This window comes from Nelumbo lutea, chromosome 1, assembly GCF_056320005.1.
Source record: "Nelumbo lutea isolate HS-2025 chromosome 1, American lotus-T2T, whole genome shotgun sequence".
In the NCBI taxonomy this organism is placed as follows: Eukaryota; Viridiplantae; Streptophyta; class Magnoliopsida; order Proteales; family Nelumbonaceae; genus Nelumbo; species Nelumbo lutea.
In genome coordinates, this window is record NC_142684.1 from 109592139 (window position 1) to 109612804 (window position 20666).

The window sequence follows — 20666 nt, forward strand, 5'->3', positions numbered from 1 at the left end:
AAAAAAATTAAAAATATCCTGGGAATTTCAAACACCTTGAACCTTCATCTTCTTCCTCTGACCTCGACTTCTCCTCGTTTCGCTCCAAAAGGAAGCTCCACCTCCTTTTCATTCACCTCCCCTTCCATGGCGAGCTTCACAGTCGATTCTTCTACTAAACCCCTGCAACTCGAATCCATCCAACTTGTCGATCTCCGCTTCTTATCTCAATCGGAACTCAACTCGTTATCTCTCTGCTCCGACGACGCCTTCGACCTTCGCCGTTGTGATGACGTTGTAATCCCTAAAATCGACCGTTCCGTCTTCAACGAGAGCGCCGGAAGTCGAAAGCAGACATACTCTCGTCTCCGCCTCGCCCCTAGCAAACCTGAAGTGACGAGCATTGGTCGTCGCAGGCGCCATGCCGCCCTTCTTCCCGTCCCTAAACCCCCGCCGAACCCCGTCGACGATCCTGAACGGAAAGAGAACAAACAGATCGTTTCTATACTACGGGAGCTGTTCGGTAAGGACAATTCGGTTACCGAGTTAATCCCTCTTGAAGGAGACCATGGAGAGCCGCTCTCCGAGCCCTTGAAGATGGAGAATGGAGTTTTTATGCAACAATTTCCGGTTGCTTCTGTCGACGGGGAAAGGAAGAGGAAGAGAGGTAGGAAACCGAAGCCCAAGGTAGAGGGAAATGGCGGCGGTATGAGCAACGCTGTTGTTGTTTACGATAGCATATCCTATGTGCAGAATCGGCCTATGGAAATTGTAAACCGGAATGGTGTGGTCGTTGATGCTGCTTCTTTGGCTAAAATTGATGATCCTTTCGGTCCTGAGTTGAAGAGGAGAACTTCGGGATTGCAGACAGAAGCAGAATTTTTAGGGTTTCTGAGGGGGTTGAATGGACAGTGGGGTAGCAGGAGGAAGAAAAGGAAGATAGTTGATGCCAGTGATTTTGGAGATAACTTGCCCATAGGTTGGAAGCTTCTACTCAGCCTCAAGAGGAAAGAAGGACGCGTCTGGTTAAATTGCCGGAGATACATAAGGTCTTATTACTACTAATTTTATTCTTCCTATTTCTTCCCCTTTTCTTTTATTTCCATTTTGTGTTATGTTTAGTAATTGGTCGTGTACATAATATCCTACTTGTCAGCTTTCAGCCTAATGGAGAATCTAGTTACTGTTTGGTTTCAAATGACTTCTTATGTAAATGAACCTATTTGGGGTGCACTTTCATGTGAATGTATGCACATGAACAACCTTGCAATAAATTCATTTATCCATTGGGAATCCAAAGGTATAAGCAATGCATGAAACAAAAGCTGTCAAATCTGATCACTTTCATTCCAATTTAATCTACTGCAAACCCTTTGAATGACTTTTATGATACTAGTTGATAGGTTATAAGTTTTTCCGGTATCACAGTTGAACTCAATTTAGAGAGGTGGGATTTTAACTGTTTGTTTGAGTTGCCTCATTCAAGTTAACTAGCGGATCTCAATGTGTAATTTGCATCTTAACTGTCAGCTCCTCAATTTAGGTCTGGAGTTTGATGTATGGAATGTTCAGGATGGAGAAGGAATAAGGATGTAGTGTGGGGGTTAGTTAAAGGCTCATGAGTGTTATGTTCTACTTTTTGAAGCTTTCCTCTGCTTCGTGAAGATACAAGACAACTGTTTTTGTTAAAAAAGATAACCATTTTTTATCAACAACAAAAATGTTATTCATTAATCTAGAATAGAAAGTACAACAAGAGGTGGTGAAAAAAAATAGCAAACCCAAAAACCGTACCAAATTTACAAATAGGCCTAAAACATGGATTGTCTCTGAATTCCTTGTTTAGTTAGGCCATCAACAACATGGATCTTCTAAACCATCTTAGTCTCTCAATCCCCATTTCTTTAGCCTTCTCCACCCCATAAACTGCTGCCATTAGCTCTGATCTCACCACATCACCTTTCTGAATAGAACCTGAATACATTGCTAGGATGTTCCCATTTTCTTCTCTAATTACCCCATCTCTACCCGATGGGCCAGGATTGCCCATACAGCTACCATCAAAATTCAATTTTCTTCCACCCAGCACATGGGGGTGACTAGGCCTCTATAATTATTTGTCTTTTGGAGGAAAAAACAGCAATTGAACTCCACGAACTGAAAAAATCTTCAACTTTAAAATATGCAAAGAGCTTTAAAATTTTCACCCAATGAGCGACCTGCAACCCTTAGAGTTATTGCTTCTATCACAGCTTCCTTACTTCTTTCCCTGTCTTCAAAGATTCTTAGATTCCTTTCTTTCCAAAGTGTCCAAACCACCGTTGCTCTAGTGCATCTCCCCAAATCCTGCCTCTTCTTTTAGAGCAAGTAAAAATAAGAGAGCTAAATAGTCCCTCCAAGCTATCAAGGGGGATCTACAACCAAAAAGAGAAGAGAACCACTCCCAAATGGAGAAATTTAAAGGACAAGAAACTAAGAGGTGAAAAGTAGTCTCACCAAACAACTTACATAAGAAGCACCAGTTTGTTCTTTTCCGCTAAAGCAAATCACAGGTATTAATGGAGACATGAAGCACTACCCGACAGAAAGTGCTAATTTTAGGAGGAATGGGCTGAAAGCATTTTTCCTTCACAGGGAAAGAAGGGTGGGAGGTGGCTACAAGAGAGTTCAAAAAGGACTTGCAAGAGTATGAACCTGTATGATCAAGGACCCACACTCTAGAATCTGAATCACTACCCCCCCAAGACCACTGAATTCAACAAGCTAAACAAAGCAGTAGCACTGGAAATTTCAGACTCTCTAAGATTCTTAATAAGGCCTAAATTCCAATCCAAACCTGATTGGGAGGAGGAAGAGCTGACAAATCCAGACACAGGTTTTCCTATGAAATATAAAGTTCAAAATAGAAGGAAAGGCCTCAGATAAAGAGGACTTCCTTATCCAAATATCCTCCCCAAACCTATTTTGTTGACCCATACCCAAGTCATACCTAATGGGAGTGAGGAATACAGGAAAATTGTCATGGATAGCCTTCTAAAGAGCAGCCAAAGTAGCTCTGTGCATGCAGCATGCGTCCCACCCATTGTTTGACAATCCATGGATGCTTGTTATAACTCTATTGCTATAACTTCTCATTTTCTTCAGGGAATCTCCAAAGCCATTTACTCAACAGAGCTGTATTCCTCAGCCTTATATTCTCAATACCCAGGCCCCTCCTAGGGTTGTCAATGGGTTGGGTCTGACCTGACAGACCTAATGAACCTGAACCAATTGGGCCGGTTCTGGTTCATTGGTTCTAAGTCCTGATATAGTGTCCCGATTATTATCGGTTCGGAACTGGTTCCACCCAGTACCAAACTGATTCAGACCTGATTCGAGCCATATACATATAATAAATATGTATTAAACACACACACACACAAACACACACATATGCATATATATATATATATATTTATTATAATCGGATCCATCAGATTAGACCCAATTGTCTCGAGAACCAATCAATTAAGTTCTGGGTCTAAAAATTACAGACCCTATCTTGTCCTGGTCCTCGATATTTCATGTCGGGCCGGTTCTGATTCTAGCTGGTCCCAACCCAGACCCGACCCATTGACAGCCCTACTCCTTTCATCCTTCAACTTCATCACCTTTTCCCATCTAACTAAATGGTCTTTCTTCCCTTCCCAGGCTCCCAAAGAAAATCTCTCATAATCTTTTCAATTCTTCTTACCACTGCTTGGGCATCCTAAAAACCGACATGAAGTACACAGGAAGGATTGCTAGAGTGGATTTGATCAGAGTAATTCTCCCTCCCAACGGGATAAAATTCCTCTTCCAGCTTGCTAATCTCTTTTCAAACCTTTCCACCACTGGGGTCCAAAAACTAATGGCTCTAGGGTTGCCACCTAAGGGTAAACCTAAGTAGTTCATGGGCCAATTTCCTTTCTCACAGCCCAAAGGTTCTGCCATTTCTCTCAGATCATCTTCCAAATTGATACCAACCAACAAACTTTTAGACTAGTTAATTTTCAAATTGGATATCCTCTCAAAGAGTTTCACTACTAGCTTCAGATTTTCCACCCTACCTCTGCAATCCCATCATAGAAAACAAGGATATCATCTGCAAACTGCAAATGGGATACCAGGAATCCGTCTCATCCTATTACCCATCCCTTAAACAGCTGCAAGGAATTTGCCTTAGAAATCAACTTGCTTAAGACCTAAACTACCAAAGTAAAGAGAAAGGGACAACGTGAATTGCCTTGTCTAAGACCTTGAAGTCCCTCAAAGAAATCAACTACCGAGCCGTTAACAATAACAGAATAGTGGCTTGTTTGCAGGCACCCTCTAATCCATTTACACCACAAAATCCCAAAGCCACACCTCCTCATAATCTCCATTAAGAAATCCCAGTCAACTAAATCATAGGCTTCTTCCAGATCCAACTTGATTGTTACTCCCTTCTTCTTTAACCTTTTTTGGGGCTCCACACATTTATTAGCAATTAAAAAAAGATAACCATTTTTGTCATTTATATTCAAGATCTTTGTTGTGTTCTTGTAAAAAATCTGACATTAAACAGCCCAATCACAGAGTCTAATTGTTGGCAGTTTTTTTTAGCTTTTGACAATAGTTTTAGTTTTTTTATAATGGATAATTTTGAAAAGTTTAATTTCTTTCCTTCAAGGAAGTTTAACTAATTTCTGTAGAGTGTTGTTTGAAAGTTAAGAGTATTCTGGTGCAATTTGGGGAAATTTTTGAAACTTGAGCTTCTAACAAGAATACAAGATTGAGACTAATGTTAAATACAAAATTCAGACCTTGTTATTAAGGTTTCTTTGATTTTTCAGCAGGAAGAAATACCCATTGGAAAACTTGGGATCAAATGGCAAGAAGGTCTGAAAACGTAAATTGCTTACATTACAATCTAACAGAACATGGCTCTTGATAGAGCAAAATGGTGGGACAGGGTTCACAGAAAAAAAAAAAGGAGTTTGAAACAAAGTTGCTTCTAGTTATGCATCAAGACTTAGGGGAGACAAGAGATTTCCCACTTATAAAGTAATATAGTAATAGGAGAAATTTTCTATCTTTTGTTTGGCCCTGAAAAGCCCAGAATTCCTCTCTAAACTATTTTTTGAGAACTTGAGTTTTTCTTAGTTTGATCATTTTATATTTTTGATAATCATATTATTTCTACCTCTATAAAACAAGGACTATGTTTTCAAATTGGGTGCTTTACCCAAGTAAGAGTCTAAGAGAACATGCCAATTGGATTGAAACAGATTAAGAACAATGTTCTCATTTATGTTTTGAAAATTACTCTTCAGGTATTGTTTTGTAGAGTTATAATTTGTACCTTCAAGCAAACAGTAAATTTTGTTGCATTGGAAGTTGTAGCTTGAGTTTTTATCTTTTTCTGGTCTTTTCTCAGATTATTTATTGTGATTATAGAATTGGTTATAAACTTATAATATGTAAGGCATGAAGTTCACCAACAATACTCTTTCCTTAAGTACTTTTCTCTCATGGTACCTTATATTTGCTGTTATGGGTCTCACCTATGCATGTGAGATGTCTTCTAGATGAGTTATAAGTCTAATCTTAAATTTTCAGAGCAAGGAAGAAGTTAATATGTTCCTAACTGAGACTAGAATACTCATTCATGCTTAACCATTTTCATCTGATGATGTCCAAACAAATTCTAGACCTTAGAAAAGTTATTTGGGTGTTTTTGGGAACATAAGCTCACATGCATATGCCTCTGCTTTTTTCAGATAAAATTGGTTATAGGTTTAGTTCCATGTCAGCTGCTACAACCTTGGTATTTGTTTTGTTTGTTGATGACAAAAAGAAAAAAAAAAAGATTTGGTGGAAGTCAAAGTCCACAAAAATTAAATGGTTGAAGTAGTAAGGAAACACGGGGGATATTATTTAACAAAGAAATATGGTCATAGATAGAGTAGATTTATGGAGTAGCATTTTATAGTGGGTTCCAAAATAATTAGGTTAAATCCCAATTGCCCTCTAGGTTGTTTGCGCCATACACAAACACATATATGTGTATGTAAACATAACAAAGAAATTTATCAAAAAGTAAAAGAGAAAATTTTAATAACCTACAATGAAGGATATGAGAAAAGAAGTGTTGGAAATTTGACTCTTCAGAATTTGCCAATTTCAACTCCACTAAGAACCATTTCTGAACTATTTTTTGGCATAAACTCCTTGTATCAAGTTTTTTGATACATTGAAACAAATAGTTCATGGGATTTCTTGTCAGCAATTAAACTGGATGGCTTGAAAATAAAGAAATACTTCTTATTGGCATTGGCCGCTATGAAAGCGGTTTCTCAATTGAATCCAGTTTTTCTTTTTTCATTCCTTGGTGGAAAGATGACTTTCTGAAATTATGGTAGAATGAAATGAAATTTGATTTTAGCTTTTGGAGTTAAAATGTTGTCTCTTCTACATCCTTTGCTTTTTAAACGGAAACATTCATACTTTTTGGTGATAGGTAGTTCTAAGGAAAGGAAAAAGAGGTAGTTCATATTTGATATTTTCTCATCTACTTTTCTGATGTTTTTCTTTTCTCATCTATTTCTTATTGCTTTGCAAAAACACGGTTAAATAACCACCTTTTCATCAAATGTAGTTCCATAGTTCAAATTTGGAACTTCATTCCTTTTCTTTTCTTCTTTTGATAGATAAATCCCTTCTTTCTTTTCTTTCTTTTTGTCTTGTTGGTGCCCAATTCTTTGCTTCTCAATATGCACATTACATTCTTGAGAATTGGTACTCAAGCCTCTTAAGTAAGGATGATCATGGACCAGTCTGGGCTGAGCTTCCAGGCCTATGACTTTAAACATATTATATTAAAAATATATGATGTTTTATGTTATATTTATGGAATATATGTTATACTTTATATGATATAAAATATTATCTGTAACATATAATATTTGTCATATTATAATATTTATATATAATAATATTAACATAAAATAAACACACACACACGTACATATAAAAATATATTGTAGGCCATGCTGAACCCCACCCAGGACAGGCCTAAAATATGGGCCCAGGCATGACCTTAGCCAGCCTGCAAAGATCAACATCAGTTGGATGCTGGCAGTCATCTAATTTGCCACATCACTTTCAGCCAAAAGCATTCAAGGATTATTGATTGCAATCTCCACAACATATGTCAAATGCCCATACCCTACTTATCAAAATTGCCTAGATAATTATAGACCATGCATCTACTAGCATTTGGATTTTATTTCTCTTTTTGCCTTTGTAGTAAATGGTTGTGTGATGCTCTACTTACATTTCATTGCTCTCTATTTGTTATTATTGTAGAGAAGATGGGCCGAATGGCCCATAGGATGTTTATCCTTTTTTATCTTTTATGTTCTTTGCTGTAATGGGCCTTAATCTGGGCCTATTCTTTCTTATGTTATGTCTTTTTAATTTTCTGCCCAACTAAGGGCTTCTTTGTAAATTACCAAAGTTTAACTTAATAAAATAGAATTAAGGGTGTAAGAGAAGAGATTATGTTTGAAAATCTCTCTCTCTGAACCCAAGTTGCCACCACTTTCTTCTTCATCTTCTCCCCTCTTGAACTATGATTTCTGCTACTTTCTTTTGATTTTTTGCATATTTCTAAACGGTCCTTTCTTCTCAAAAGGCTAATTTTCTTCTTGGTATCAGAGCAGGCTCGTTTTTCCCTTTTTTTTTCAATTTTTTTCCCATACACAGTGTATGGAGAACTAAATCGTATGAATAGTTGAAGATACCTTTTTCAGCCCAGTTGTTAGTGGTTTCTGGAGAGAAGAGGACTGATTTTTTCACCCCCTTGACAGATTCAAATGTGTTGCCCGAAACCCTAATTTTTTGGAGAAATCTAATTGCGGGCCCCACAGGGAGTTTGACCTAGGCGTTCAGTGACCGAAGGCTTTCTCATTCTCCTCCTTGAAGATCGAATCAAGTGGATTGGTGTTTTGTGAAGTTTACAAGGAGCGGCTGAATTTTCTCTGTTTCTCCCAGCTTCCGGGTGTGACGCAGATTACTGGTACGACTACATAGAGGTTGACTCACAACACAGTTTTGTTTTGTCTTCATTTGGTGTTTTTCGAAGTGGTTTGAAATCATTTTTGAGGTGTTTAAGAAGATGAACTCTTCAGACATTGAAAACAAGCATGTTGCTGAATCTGGACAGGTTTTGGGAGCCTCTGTAGACTCTCTATTGGCTGTGACTACAGTCAAGCTGGATGGAACTAATTATCTGGCTTGGTCAGAATCAGTAAAGATTCATATTTGTAGTAGAGGCAAGTGGGGTTTTATCTCCGGGAGCAAAAAGGCTCATTCGGAAGATGATCCATCGTATGAAAAGTGGATGCAAGAAAATTACACTGTTATTGGGTGGCTTGTGAAATCAATGCAACCACAGATTAGTCAGCACTATTTGTGGATGAATTCAGCAAAAGAAATTTGGGATAGTGTTGCTGAAACCTATTCCCAAAAATTAAATGTGGCCAAATCTTACAAGTTGAGAAGTGATGTGAAGAATTTAAGACAGGGGGAGAAACCATTAGCTGTATACTTCTCAATGCTGAAGTCTTTATGGCAAGAAATAGATTTGATAGAAGTTGTAACCTGGGACACCACTAATGATGCTGAGACCTACAGAAAACTGGTTGAGAGAAACAGAGTGTTTGGGTTCTTGATAGGACTAAATCCAGAGTATCACATTACAAAACAAAATATTTTATCCAAGGATAGTGTCTCATTGTCTCAGGCATATGCCTTGGTAAGTAGCGAAGAAAGCAGGAGACTTGTCCAAGTTCAAGGGGCTGGTCTAAATGATCACTTTGCTAATATGGGAGTAAAACCCAAGGGGGTTGCAGGGACTCCAAGTAGCTCAGGGAAGAAAGAAATTGTCTGTGAGTATTGTAAAAAGCTAAAACACACTAAAGACAAGTGTTGGAAATTGCATTCTAAGCTCCTACCACTTCGGTTTCAGAAGAAGCCTGATAATAAAAGGGCAGGGAGTGCTAATGTTGCTGCTAGTCCAGATAGTGACAGATACCAAACTGAAGAGATGACAGCTAGCGTGCAGTTAGCAGCTATGAAGGCAGAATATGAGAAGTTTGGGAGGATGATCAGTCACCTAGAGGGTGTGACCTCTTCTTCCAACCCTTCAGAAAATTCAATCTCTTCTTTATTTGCTCATTCATGTATACAAGCTTCTGCCAATCATGCAACCATTTCAGGTAATCGTGGGATCCCTTTGATTATTGATTCTAGTGCCTTTGATCATATGACCAGCCTTTCTACTTTGTTTGTTTCATATGATTTACTTCCTGGGCGTGACAAAGTCACCCTAACCGATGGCTCTCTTGCCCCTATCTCCGGCAAGGGAACCATTAAGGCTACAGACTCCTTGGTTATACTTTCTGCTCTTCATGTACCTAGACTAAATACAAACTTGTTATCTGTCAGTAGTCTAACTAAGTCATTAAACTGTTGTGTAGCCTTCTTCCCTTCTTACTGTGTTTTTCAGGATCTGGAATCTCAGAAGGTGATTGGGAGTGGCCGTGAGGTGAATGGAATATACTTGCTAGATACTCCTGGACAATGCCATGAACAACCTGAAAAAACTGCTTTTGGGTCTACATTTATAGAGTCCATCAGTCAAGTCATATTATGTCATTTTCGTTTGGGTCATATTTCTTTTTCTGCATTAAGTCATTTATTTCCAGAACTGTTTAAGGGAAATAATTTGTCGAGTCTTCATTATGAGTCTTGTGAACTGTCAAAACATTGTAGAAACAATTATCCTTTGAGTAATAAAAGATCTTCTTCTCCTTATAATATTGTGCACTCTGATGTTTGGGGCCTTACCACTTACCCTTCATGGGTATGTCATTTTCGTTTGAATCATATTTCTTTTTCTGTATTAAGTCATTTATTCCCAGAACTGTTTAAGGGAAATAGTTTGTCGAGTCTTCGTTGTGAGTCTTGTGAACTGTCAAAACATTGTAGAAACAATTATCCATTGAGTAATAAAAGATATTCTTCTCCTTATAATATTGTGCACTCTGATGTCTGGGGCCTTACCACTTTCCCTTCATGGGTGGCTACAAATATTTTATCTTGTTCATTGATAACTTTTCTCGGTTCACTTGGATATTTTTTATGAAGTCCTGTGATGAAGTTCCTAGGCTTGTGAGGCAATTCCATGAATTTGTCCTAACCCAGTTTGATACTAGGATTAAAATTTTCAGATCCGACAATGCAAAATAATATTTTGAGAAAAACTTGACCTGCTTTCTCACTGATTTAGGGGTTATTCATCAAAGCTCCTATTTTAGGACCCTATAACAGAATGGAGTTGCTGAAAGAAAATATAGACATATTGTTGAAGTTGTAAGAAGTATTCTATTTGCCTCACATGTCCCTACAAAGTTTTGGGGTGATGCTGTTCTCACCTCATAAACCGTATGCCATCTAGGGTTTTAGGGTTTAAGTTTCCCTTCAGTCTCCATCCGGACAAGAATCTTTTTCCTATTCCTCTTCGTGTCTTTGGCTGCACCTGTTATGTACATATCCCAAGTTTCCAAAGACATAAATTTGAACCAAAAGCCCACAAGTGTATCTTCCTTGGTTATTCCCCCACACAGAAGGGTTATTGTTGTTTTGATCCGAAGACTGGAACTTGATATATCTTAATGGATGTCACATTTGATGAGCTTTCTTCCTTTTATGGTTCCTCTCTGGAGAGACATTGTCCAAAGGGGGAGGATTTGTCACAGGTGTTTGCTCTTCCTCTTCCTGTCCCAGTTGAGTCTTTTGTTGAGTCTCTTCCCCCAAATGAATCAAGGGAGGATCAATCACTTCATTCTCATTCTAGTGTTCCTATTCCTCCCCCTTTACCTCCTCGCCCTCTTTTTAATCCCAAGATGTATCAAAGGTAAAGAACCAGAAATGAGCAGGTTGTTTCCCCTATTACATGTGAGCCTCATGCACTTCCAATTACAGATGAGACAACAGGTACTGTTACAACCCCTTTGGAGCCATCCTTCCCAGACCTTGATATCCCCATTGCTATTAGGAAAGGAAAAAAGAAGTGTATACTGCACATTGCATTTCCAAACACTTTTCTTACAATTTGCTCTCTCCTTCATATTTTGCCTACCTTTCTTTTGTTGCCTCTAACCCAATTCCGAGGTCTGTGTTAGAAGCTTTTAATATTCCAGAATGGAAGGATGCTATGAGAACAGAAATCGATGCCCTACACAAGAATGACACCTGGAAAGTAGTTGATTTGCCTGAAGGGAAGGATCTAGTAGGCTGTAAGTGGATCTTTACTATCAAATATCATGCTGATGGCACCATTGAAAGGTACAAGGCTAAGCTGTTTGCAAAAGGCTATACACAGACATATGGGATTGATTATCTGGAGACCTTTGCCCCTGTTGCCAAGATGACTTATGTGAGAGTTCTTCTATCTTTGCCTGCAACTCAGACTGGCCACTTTATCAGCTGGATGTAAAAAATGCATTTCTGAATGGAGAATTACATGAGGAGGTTTATATGTCTCTTCCTCTAGGGATGTATGAAACAAATATGAAAGGAAAGGTCTGCAGGCTGAAGAGATCTCTTTATGGACTCAAACAGTCTCCTAGAGCATGGTTTGAAAGGTTTAGGGCTGCCCTTGTCAGCTTTGGCTATGTACAGACGTAGTCTGATCATACACTCTTTGTGAAGAGGAGATGATTCTTGGTTGTTTACCTGATTGTGTATGTTGATGATATTGTTGTGACTGGTAATGATGTCTCGGGAATTAATGATCTCAAATCTTTCCTTCATATAGAGTTTGAGATCAAAGATCTAGGGGAATTGAGAAACTTTCTTGGCTTAGAAGTTGCTAGATCCAATGATGGGATTCTTATCTCTCAAAGGAAGTATGTTTTTGATTTGCTCTTTGAAACAGGGAAGATGGGTGCTAGACCAGTTGCTACTCCTATTGATATGTGCCATAAACTCTCTGCTTCAGATGGAATACTGTTAGAAAACAAGGGAGTCTTCCAGAGACTACTTGGAAAACTTCTTTATCTATGCATGACTCGGCCAGACATTGCATACGCTGTCAGCTGCATCAGTCAGTTCATGCATGCTCTCAGGGATACTCATATGGCAGCAGTAGAGTGGATTCTGTGTTATTTGAAGGGCTCCCCTGGAAAGGGAATTCTATTTGCTAAGCATGGCCATATGAAACTTGAAGCCTACACAGATGCTGACTGGGCTGGAAACATTGATGGCCAAAGATCTACCTCTAGGTACTGTAACTTGGTGGCAAGCAACATTGTCTCTTGGAGAAGCAAGAAACAATCAGTTGTTGCTCGATCTTCAGCCGAAGCAGAATACAGAGCCATGGCACATGGAGTTTTTGAACTATTGTGGCTTAAATCATTGGAGGAACTGAGTATTGAGCATGATAAGCCAATGATGTTATACTGTGATAATCAGGCCCCCATCAACATTGCTCACAACCCAGTGCAACATGACAGAACTAAGCATATTGAAGTTGACAGACACTTCATTCGAGAACGAGTGGCTTCTGGTGAAGTGTGTCTACCTTTCATCACCTCTAAAGGACAATTAGCAGATTTTCTCACCAAGGGCATTCCCAAGGCTAAACTTCAGCATAATACTGGCAAGCTTGGTATGATTGACATCTATGATCAGCTTGAAGGGGAGTGTAGAGAAGATGGACCGAATGGCCCATAGACTGTTTATCCTTTTTTATCTTTTATGTTCTTTGCTGTAATGGGCCTTAACTGGGCCTATTCTTTCTTATGTTATGTCTTTTTAATTTTCTGCCCAACCAAGGGCTTCTCTGAAAATTACCAAAGTTTAACTTAATAAAATAGAATTAAGGGTGTAAGAGAAGAGATTATGTTCGAAAATCTCTCTCTCTGAACCCAAGTTGCCGCCACTTTCTTCTTCATCTTCTCCCCTCTTGAACTCTGATTTCTGCTACTTTCTTTTGATTTTTTGCATCTTTCTAAACAGTCCTTTATTCTCAAAAGTGAGCAATAGACTTGCTCACCATTCCTTGAGCTTCACCCTTTGCAATCACCTCAGCAAAATTCCTTTGAGCAGCAAAGCCTGCATGGAAACAACTCCTGGTTGCAGCCTGAATCAAAGCAGCAGCTGAACGACCAGATCCAGCAACTGCACCTATTAAAACAAAGAGATGAGGAAATGCAGGAGTTAATAACTCCGTCCCAAGAGCAGCATTTTCCAGAAGATCTGCAAATAACCTCCATCCCTTAGGGTGCACATCAAAATGGCTGCCATACTTTGACAACATAATTTTGCTGAGGTACCCAATTCCATCCTTAAGCACCCAGTTAACAGCAGCCGCAGTTGGAATAGCACCTTTTCCCAACCCAACAGCATAAAGTAATGCCTGGGTGGCAAGGACGCCACTGATTTGACTAGCGATACCTTGGACCCCTCTCCAGAGAGAATACTCCAAATAATCGCTGCTAACACTTTGGGGATATCCCTCCGGAAGCATTAACTGAAGGAAAAGATCCCTGCACTGCAGCCACAACTTGGGTCCAAGAGACAAGGATGACTAGGGGTCACCGAGTTGTGTGGACGGAAACGTGGATGACGATATTCCAGACATGACAAAGGAATCCTTTGAAGGATCGGAATCAGGGACGAGCCTCATCCACTTGCCACCTCTTATTTCCCAGACGACCTCTGGAGAAGCTCTTGCAAATGCAAATGAACCCAATTGGAAGTACCAGAAGGAACCCAATGCTGTCAGAAGAAAGAGGAATATTTCCCTTTGAATCGAAGCCAAACTCATTCTGTCGCTCTGGCAGTCCAGCACATGGGAGCAGAAAAGGTATAAGGGAGCGAAAGAGGACCAATCCCACCATCCATCAAAATTGAAAAAGTTCCACCCATGACCGTTGTTGTTGTTGCTGCTGCCGCCTCCACCACCGGTGCCATCGCCGGCTAGTTGAGGCAGTGCCAGAAGGAGAAAACGATATACAAAGGAGTCTGTGTTGGTGGTGGGAGTGGAGAAAAATGGTGCAGTAATGGTTGTGGGCGTCCAAACTCCATGGAAAAGAAATTTGGACTCGGATTCCTTAGGGGGAAGTGAAGGAGGTTGGAGGGGTAAATTCAGAGAGAGTCGACAGATAGAAGAACCTCTTATTCTTGGTACCGGTAAGGGTGCTTTGCCATTTCCATAGCAGTAGCAGCAGCGAGAGTCCTGAGATGGTGCACAAGTAAAAGAGATAGTGACAGTTGTACCAGCAAATCCCCACTCCAAATGGAGAACGACCAAGGGGCCATATCTCTGTTCTCTCTCTCTCCAAGTGCTTCTCCTGCTCCATTACCTCGCCATTTATTTTATTTAAGGCTGCGTTTGATTTCAATGTAAACGCAAATATGTACACAGCAGGCCAGCCTGCAAATATCAACATCAGTTGGATGCTGGCAGTCATCTAATTTGCCACATCACTTTCAGCCAAAAGCATTCAAGGATTATTGATTGCAATCTCCACAGCATATGTCAAATGCCCATACCCTGCTTATCGAAATTGCCTAGATAATTATAAACCATGCATCTACTAGCATTTGGATTTTGTTTCTCTTTCTGCCTTTGTAGTAAATGGTTGTGTGTTGCTCTACTTACATTTCATTGCTCTCTATTTGTTATTATCCAGCCCAAGTGGGCAGCAGTTTGTGTCCTGCAAGGAAGTCTCTTCATATTTGATCTCTGTTTTTGGACCTCAAGATGCAAGCAAACTCATTTCTGGTCACAATGATGAAAGCACTCATGTAGCATATAAATTAACCTCTGGAACTGTAAGTCATTGTTTATAACATTCATTTGGTTCACCACATATCTGTTCTGTTATATTTATTGGATATGCTACAGACTGCAGGTTTGACCCACAATGATGGAAACACAGGGAAAAGCCCCAATTTCTGTTCAATTTCAACTGTTGCAGCTATATCTAGTGACCATGACAAACAAGTTGCTTTATTGAGAGTTGAGAATTTGGCAGAGGTCCAAGTACGGGACCTTTTAGAATGTCAAAAATGCAATATGACTTTTAATGAAAAGGATGCATATTTGCAGCATTTGTTATCATTTCACCAGAAAAATGCAAAGAGGTACAGGCAGGGTTCATCAATTGCTGATGGGGTAATAATTAAAGATGGAAAGTATGAATGTCAGTTCTGCCATAAGATTTTCCAAGAAAGGCATCGGTACAATGGTCATGTTGGTGTCCACATGAGGAACTATGTCAGGAGTCTTGAAGCATCACCAGGTGAGATTACTATGCAAAAGAGTATTGGTCCTCCATCCTTGGGTGTAATTCCTTCAGCAGTCCCTAAGATGGATGCATTGCTTGACATTGACAAAGTTCCTATTCCAGAAACTTCAACTGCCAAGCCTAATAATGCTCTGAATGTTGGTTCTCCTCATAGTAAAACGGGTGTTGTTTTGACTTCAGAAACTTGTACTGCTAAAGACAACTATGAGTCAGGTGTAAATTCCTTACATAATAAACAGGCTATGCACAGTAATAAGATTGACAAGTCCATGGTCAATGAATCTTATGATAAGCTGGATGTTGATCCTAAGATAACTGATGATAAATCAAGCACTTTGCACAAGGACATAAAGACCACATCTGTTGAAATTAATTCTTGCTTGGATTATGGAAGTGCATTGCCTGCTAAGGTAGAAAATGTTAGCTCTGAAGCTTCTTGTGGAAAAGATGGTTTTGCAAGCAATATTGTTGAAATTGATAAGCCTGCTACCAAGCAAGAGAACTGTCATATGAGCTCTTTACTTGTGCCATCTTCTAATGGACAAACTTGCATGGTGGTTATTAATTCTGAAACTCTATTATCTAATGACAAGGAAAATGTTATATTTGAAACTGCTTGTGGAAAAAATGGTTCTGCAAGCTCTAATGTTGAAGTTTATAAGCCTTCCGTTGAGCCAGAAAGGTCTTCTCAAAGCTGTTCATTTACTCAGTATGCCGATGAGCAAACCTGCAGGCTCAAAAATAATATAGATAAGGTTCTCTTAAGTACTGCTGAAGAACCCAAGCTTGACAAAGTTGAAAATGTTGGAAGTATTGATATAGGAAGTGGGTTTAATGACAAGCAAGCTAAATCAGGTAAAGATTCTTTAATAGAAGCTAATGAGAGCACTGTTGAAAATAATGTAATAAACAGTAGGATGGTTGAACCTTCACTGCAGCAATCTGATTGCCTTCCCACCCTTGATCAGATGGGAAGTGCTGGAAGTGAGACAGATGTTGTAATAAAAGCTACTGGGGACACTAATGAAAATAATTCAATGCAGAATGGAAGGGAAAAACCTTCATCACTGCCATTAATGCAATCATCCTCTAATTGCCATCCCACAATTTGTGAGATGGTAAGTGGGCCTGATGGCAGTCAGGAAGAACTAGGTAAAGATGTTTTAACAGAAGCTAGCAGGGATGCTGATGAAGAAAATGCAGTGCACAGTGAGGCTGTAGAACCTTTGGTGCCATCAATGCAGTCATCCGGTTGCTTTTCCACACTTGATGAGATGGAAAGTCAGTTTGATGGCAACCAGGTTGGACCAGCTAAAAATGTTGTAACTGAGGCTACTGGAGGAACTGTTGAAGAAAATGCAATTCAGGGAATGCAAACCTCTGATAGCTTCCCTACACTTCATGATATGGTAAGTGGGCCTGATGGCAGTTGGGAAGAACCAGGTAAAGATGTTTTGACAGAAGCTACCGGGGATGCTGATGAAGAAAATGCAGTGCAGGGTGGGATTATAGAGCCTTTGGTGCCATCAATGCAGCCATCCGATTGCTTTCCCACACTTGATGAGATGCAAAGTCAGTTTGATGGCAACCAGGTTGGACCGGGTAAAACTGTTGTAACTGAGGCTACTAAAGGAACTGTTGAAGAAAATGCAATTCAGAGAACGCAGTCCTCTGGTTGCTGGCCCACACCTATTGAGATGGGAAGCGGGCCTAATGGCAATCAGGAAGAACCAGGTAAAGATGTTTTAACAGAAGCTACCAGGGATGCTGATGAAGAAAATGGGATGCAGAGTGGAATTATAGAACCTTTGGTGCCATCAATGCAGTCATCTGATTGCTTTTCCACACTTGATAAGATGGAAAGTGAGCTTGATGTCATCCAGGTACAACCAGGTAAAAATGTTGTAGCAGAGGATATTGGAGGAACTATTGAAGAAGATGCAATTCAGAGAATGCAGTCCTCTGGTTGCTGGTCCACACCTATTGAGATGGGAAGCGGGCCTAATTGCAATCAGGAAGAACCAGGTAAAGATGTTTTAACAGAAGCTACCAGGGATGCCGATGAAGAAAATGCAATGCAGAGTGGAATTATAGAACCTTTGGTGCCATCAGTGCAGTCATCTAATTGCTTTCCCACACTTGATGAGATGGAAAGTGAGCTTGATGTCATCCAGGTACAACCAGGTAAAAATGTTGCAACAGAGGATATTGGAGGAACTATTGAAGAAAATGCAATTCGGAGTGTCACTACAGAACCTACACTGCCATTAATGCAGCCCTTTGATTGTTTTCCCAGCCTGGACGACATAGGAAGTGGGTTTGGTAGCAGTCAGGCTGGACTGGGTCAATATGATGAAACAGAGGCTATTGAGGGCACTGGCAAAGAACATACAACGCAGAGTGGGATGACAGAAGCTTCATTGGTCCTGATGCAATCATCTGATTGTTTTCCCACCCTTGATATGATCCCAGATAAGGTATGCGGCATCACATGTTATCTCCACCACAAGATGTTAATAAAAAACTATAGGAATGTCATAATAATTGTGGACACAATAGAGGAAATTGTTCTCCATCTATGTTTGTTTAGTTGTCATGATTATCCATATGGCCCCTAAAAGAGAAAAGAAATGGAAACATGATAAATCCAAGCGCATTTGTCTTCCTACTAAAAATATGAAGGGACTTGATATTCTGTGAAACCAACTTCTTTTTATGGATTTCATTTTTTCTTTAGTATTTTATATTTTTAGGGGTCGTTACTTGGTGCAATGGTAAAATGTTGGGCTGTCAAGCATGAGAATGTGGGTTCAAGTATGATAACAACCACTTTGTGCCAGAAAAAACACAAAATGTTAGGACTGTATCCAGTCCACCCCTCCCAAGGCCCCAGATAGCTGGGACTAGCTTTGGGTAATGGCCTTTATTTTATATTTTTATTTTCATTTTTAATGCCAAATTCTCTAAGTGCAGTAATTTGGTTTTCGTGAAGTGGTTTCAGTGCTCGTCTTACTTCTGGAAGAATAAATTAACTTCTCCAATTTCTTATTTCAATGGACAGGAAGGTGATGACTTCTGCAATGTCAACCAGAAGCTTGACAACATATCAAATTTTGAAGAGTTGAGGTTTGATGAAATAGAGCATCCAGAGTTAAGTTTTGTTAATGGGCAAGAATCAAGCTCTCTTCCAGGGGAATCCATGGACTTGACATATGATGTTGAACTGGAACAAGGACTCGATGCCTCTGATCAGTTTGAGTGGGAAACTGTCTTACCAAATGTTGCTAGCAGTCGGCTTACAGCTGTATGCGTATGGTGCAGAATAGAGTTCAACCATGAGTCAATCACCTCTGAAACACATGTAAATTCAGTTGGTTTTATGTGTCCAACCTGCGAGGCGGGTCAATTGAATGTATTGGACAATGGCTTGTCTGTAAATCCTGATCAACTGTGAAGAGGGGCATGCTTCTTGTATTTCTTTAAATGTCTTTTCAGATGTCGGTGATTTCTATACTTCCAGGGAAATGTTATATTAGATGATAATTCTGCAGATCAACTCTGATATCTGTTTGATGTTCTCATCAATTGCTGTTGACCGATATTAACTGTTCCAGGGGGAATTCAGTAAAAAGAACTATCTGTGTATTAAGTTTTCTATGGTTTTTCATTAATAAAAGGAAAAAATAAATAAATAAGACTTTATTATTCTGCACAAAAGAAATCAATGAGTTTTCTAACCTCATATGAATCTGAAAATCGAAATTCATGTTGTTTCCTTTTCCATTCAAGAGAAAAAAAAAAAGAAAAAAATGCATGTGATTTCTAAAACGAAAATAGAGATTTCAGTTGTGGACAAAGTTTTTGTCTTACAATAAAACCTAGATCATTATGCTGCTGATATTAAAAAACCTCAAGCCTCACATGTACTCGTGAAGAATAACTTTTTCTGTCCTATATCTACAATGATTGAATTAAGAATAAGTGATGAAATAATGATTTTGATAAAGAGGAAAAGTTTAAAACCAAGTAATGTGGTGGAAAATGAATTTAGGGCTTCCTGAGAAGTTAGACTTCAAAAGACTCCTGATAAATAAGAAATATGATTCACCGACTCCGAAGAAATAATTCAAGTGGTGTTTACTAATACTCAGAGAACGGGACCGGCCACAAAACTGGAGAAGGGAGAGGTTCATGGGTCAGAGGTGCAATCAGGGTTGAATGGGAGTTCAAACTATGATGATGTGGCATATACATGCATATACTATGGGTTATATAAATACTATATATAATATATTTTATAAAATTTTGATATATTTAAATATGATAGATAGATACAAGCTCCTTAATTTTTAAAGGAAATGGTTAGGGTTCAAGTCTTTTAATTTACATTTACTTTAAAATACATGTATAAGGTCTCCTGTTAATCGTAACACAAACTTGGGATCGAATTCCCACACCCGGGTTTGGGAGTGTTATGGGTTGGGGGATGGGCTACCCCCGTTGTGTATCCCTTCAAAAGATATCAAAAAAATATGTACAAGAAATAGTCATTAATTAACATAAGTAAATAAGTGGATTAATGGTAATTAAGCAAAATAAGAGGTCATGGGTTTAAGTGTTATTAAACACATTTTAAAATTTCAATTGTTTAAGGACCCGGGTGGTTTCATAAAACTGGGACCAATCACTGGTTTTCCGATTAAACCTAACAGTCAGCCAGTTCTTATCGGTTTTTTTTTATCAAATGCGGTTATTGGGGCATGACTGACCAGCCAAGGTCCTGAGTCACAATCAACCAGTCCGGTTTTCTAAACATTGGTGTTTACTAAGATGTTCCAAATTCTGGAAAAAAGTTGTTGGCGATATCTTTAAAAGTGGTTGCCTCCGCACTTTTTCATGGTTATGCATGATTTTTTTTTTTAATTTCTTTTGAAGGGTTATACAACGATGGATAGCCCACCCCCCAACCCAAGTATTAGGAAGATCCAATCCCAAGTCTCCACTATGACCAATAGGAGACCTTACCAACCAGCTGGTTGGCACATGAAAAATTATTGCTAGGAGGCTGGATTGCTTCTAGCTCACATATGGATTGCTACTGGCATGAATTGTCTTCATTGTTGTGAGTTCCAAACACAAATTAAAAGTCCTAAAATGTGTTAGAAAAAAAGCATTGATGTTTCTAATCAGTAACTAAATAAAACTTACTAAGTGATGGTTAGGGGTGCTTAGGGTTCAATTAACTTGGTCTTTTGTTTTTTTGCAATATTGTGAACTAAAAATGAAACCAAATCAATTGGTTAA

The 20666-nt window shown here is 39.1% G+C and overlaps 1 protein-coding gene and 1 pseudogene across 1 annotated transcript; one reads left to right on the forward strand and one right to left on the reverse strand.

Annotated features, from left to right (window-relative positions):
- Positions 1 to 25: 25 nt before the first annotated feature.
- On the forward strand, positions 26 to 19017 carry LOC148876739 (uncharacterized). The gene is made up of 4 exons (XM_088966697.1): positions 26 to 1028; positions 14745 to 14886; positions 14960 to 17839; positions 18424 to 19017. Exons 1-4 carry the CDS (start codon positions 127 to 129, stop codon positions 18814 to 18816), a joined length of 4317 nt encoding a protein of 1438 aa, XP_088822823.1. The 5' UTR covers positions 26 to 126; the 3' UTR covers positions 18817 to 19017.
- Positions 13076 to 14370, reverse strand: LOC148876740 (protein root UVB sensitive 1, chloroplastic pseudogene; annotated as a pseudogene).
- Positions 19018 to 20666: the final 1649 nt, after the last annotated feature.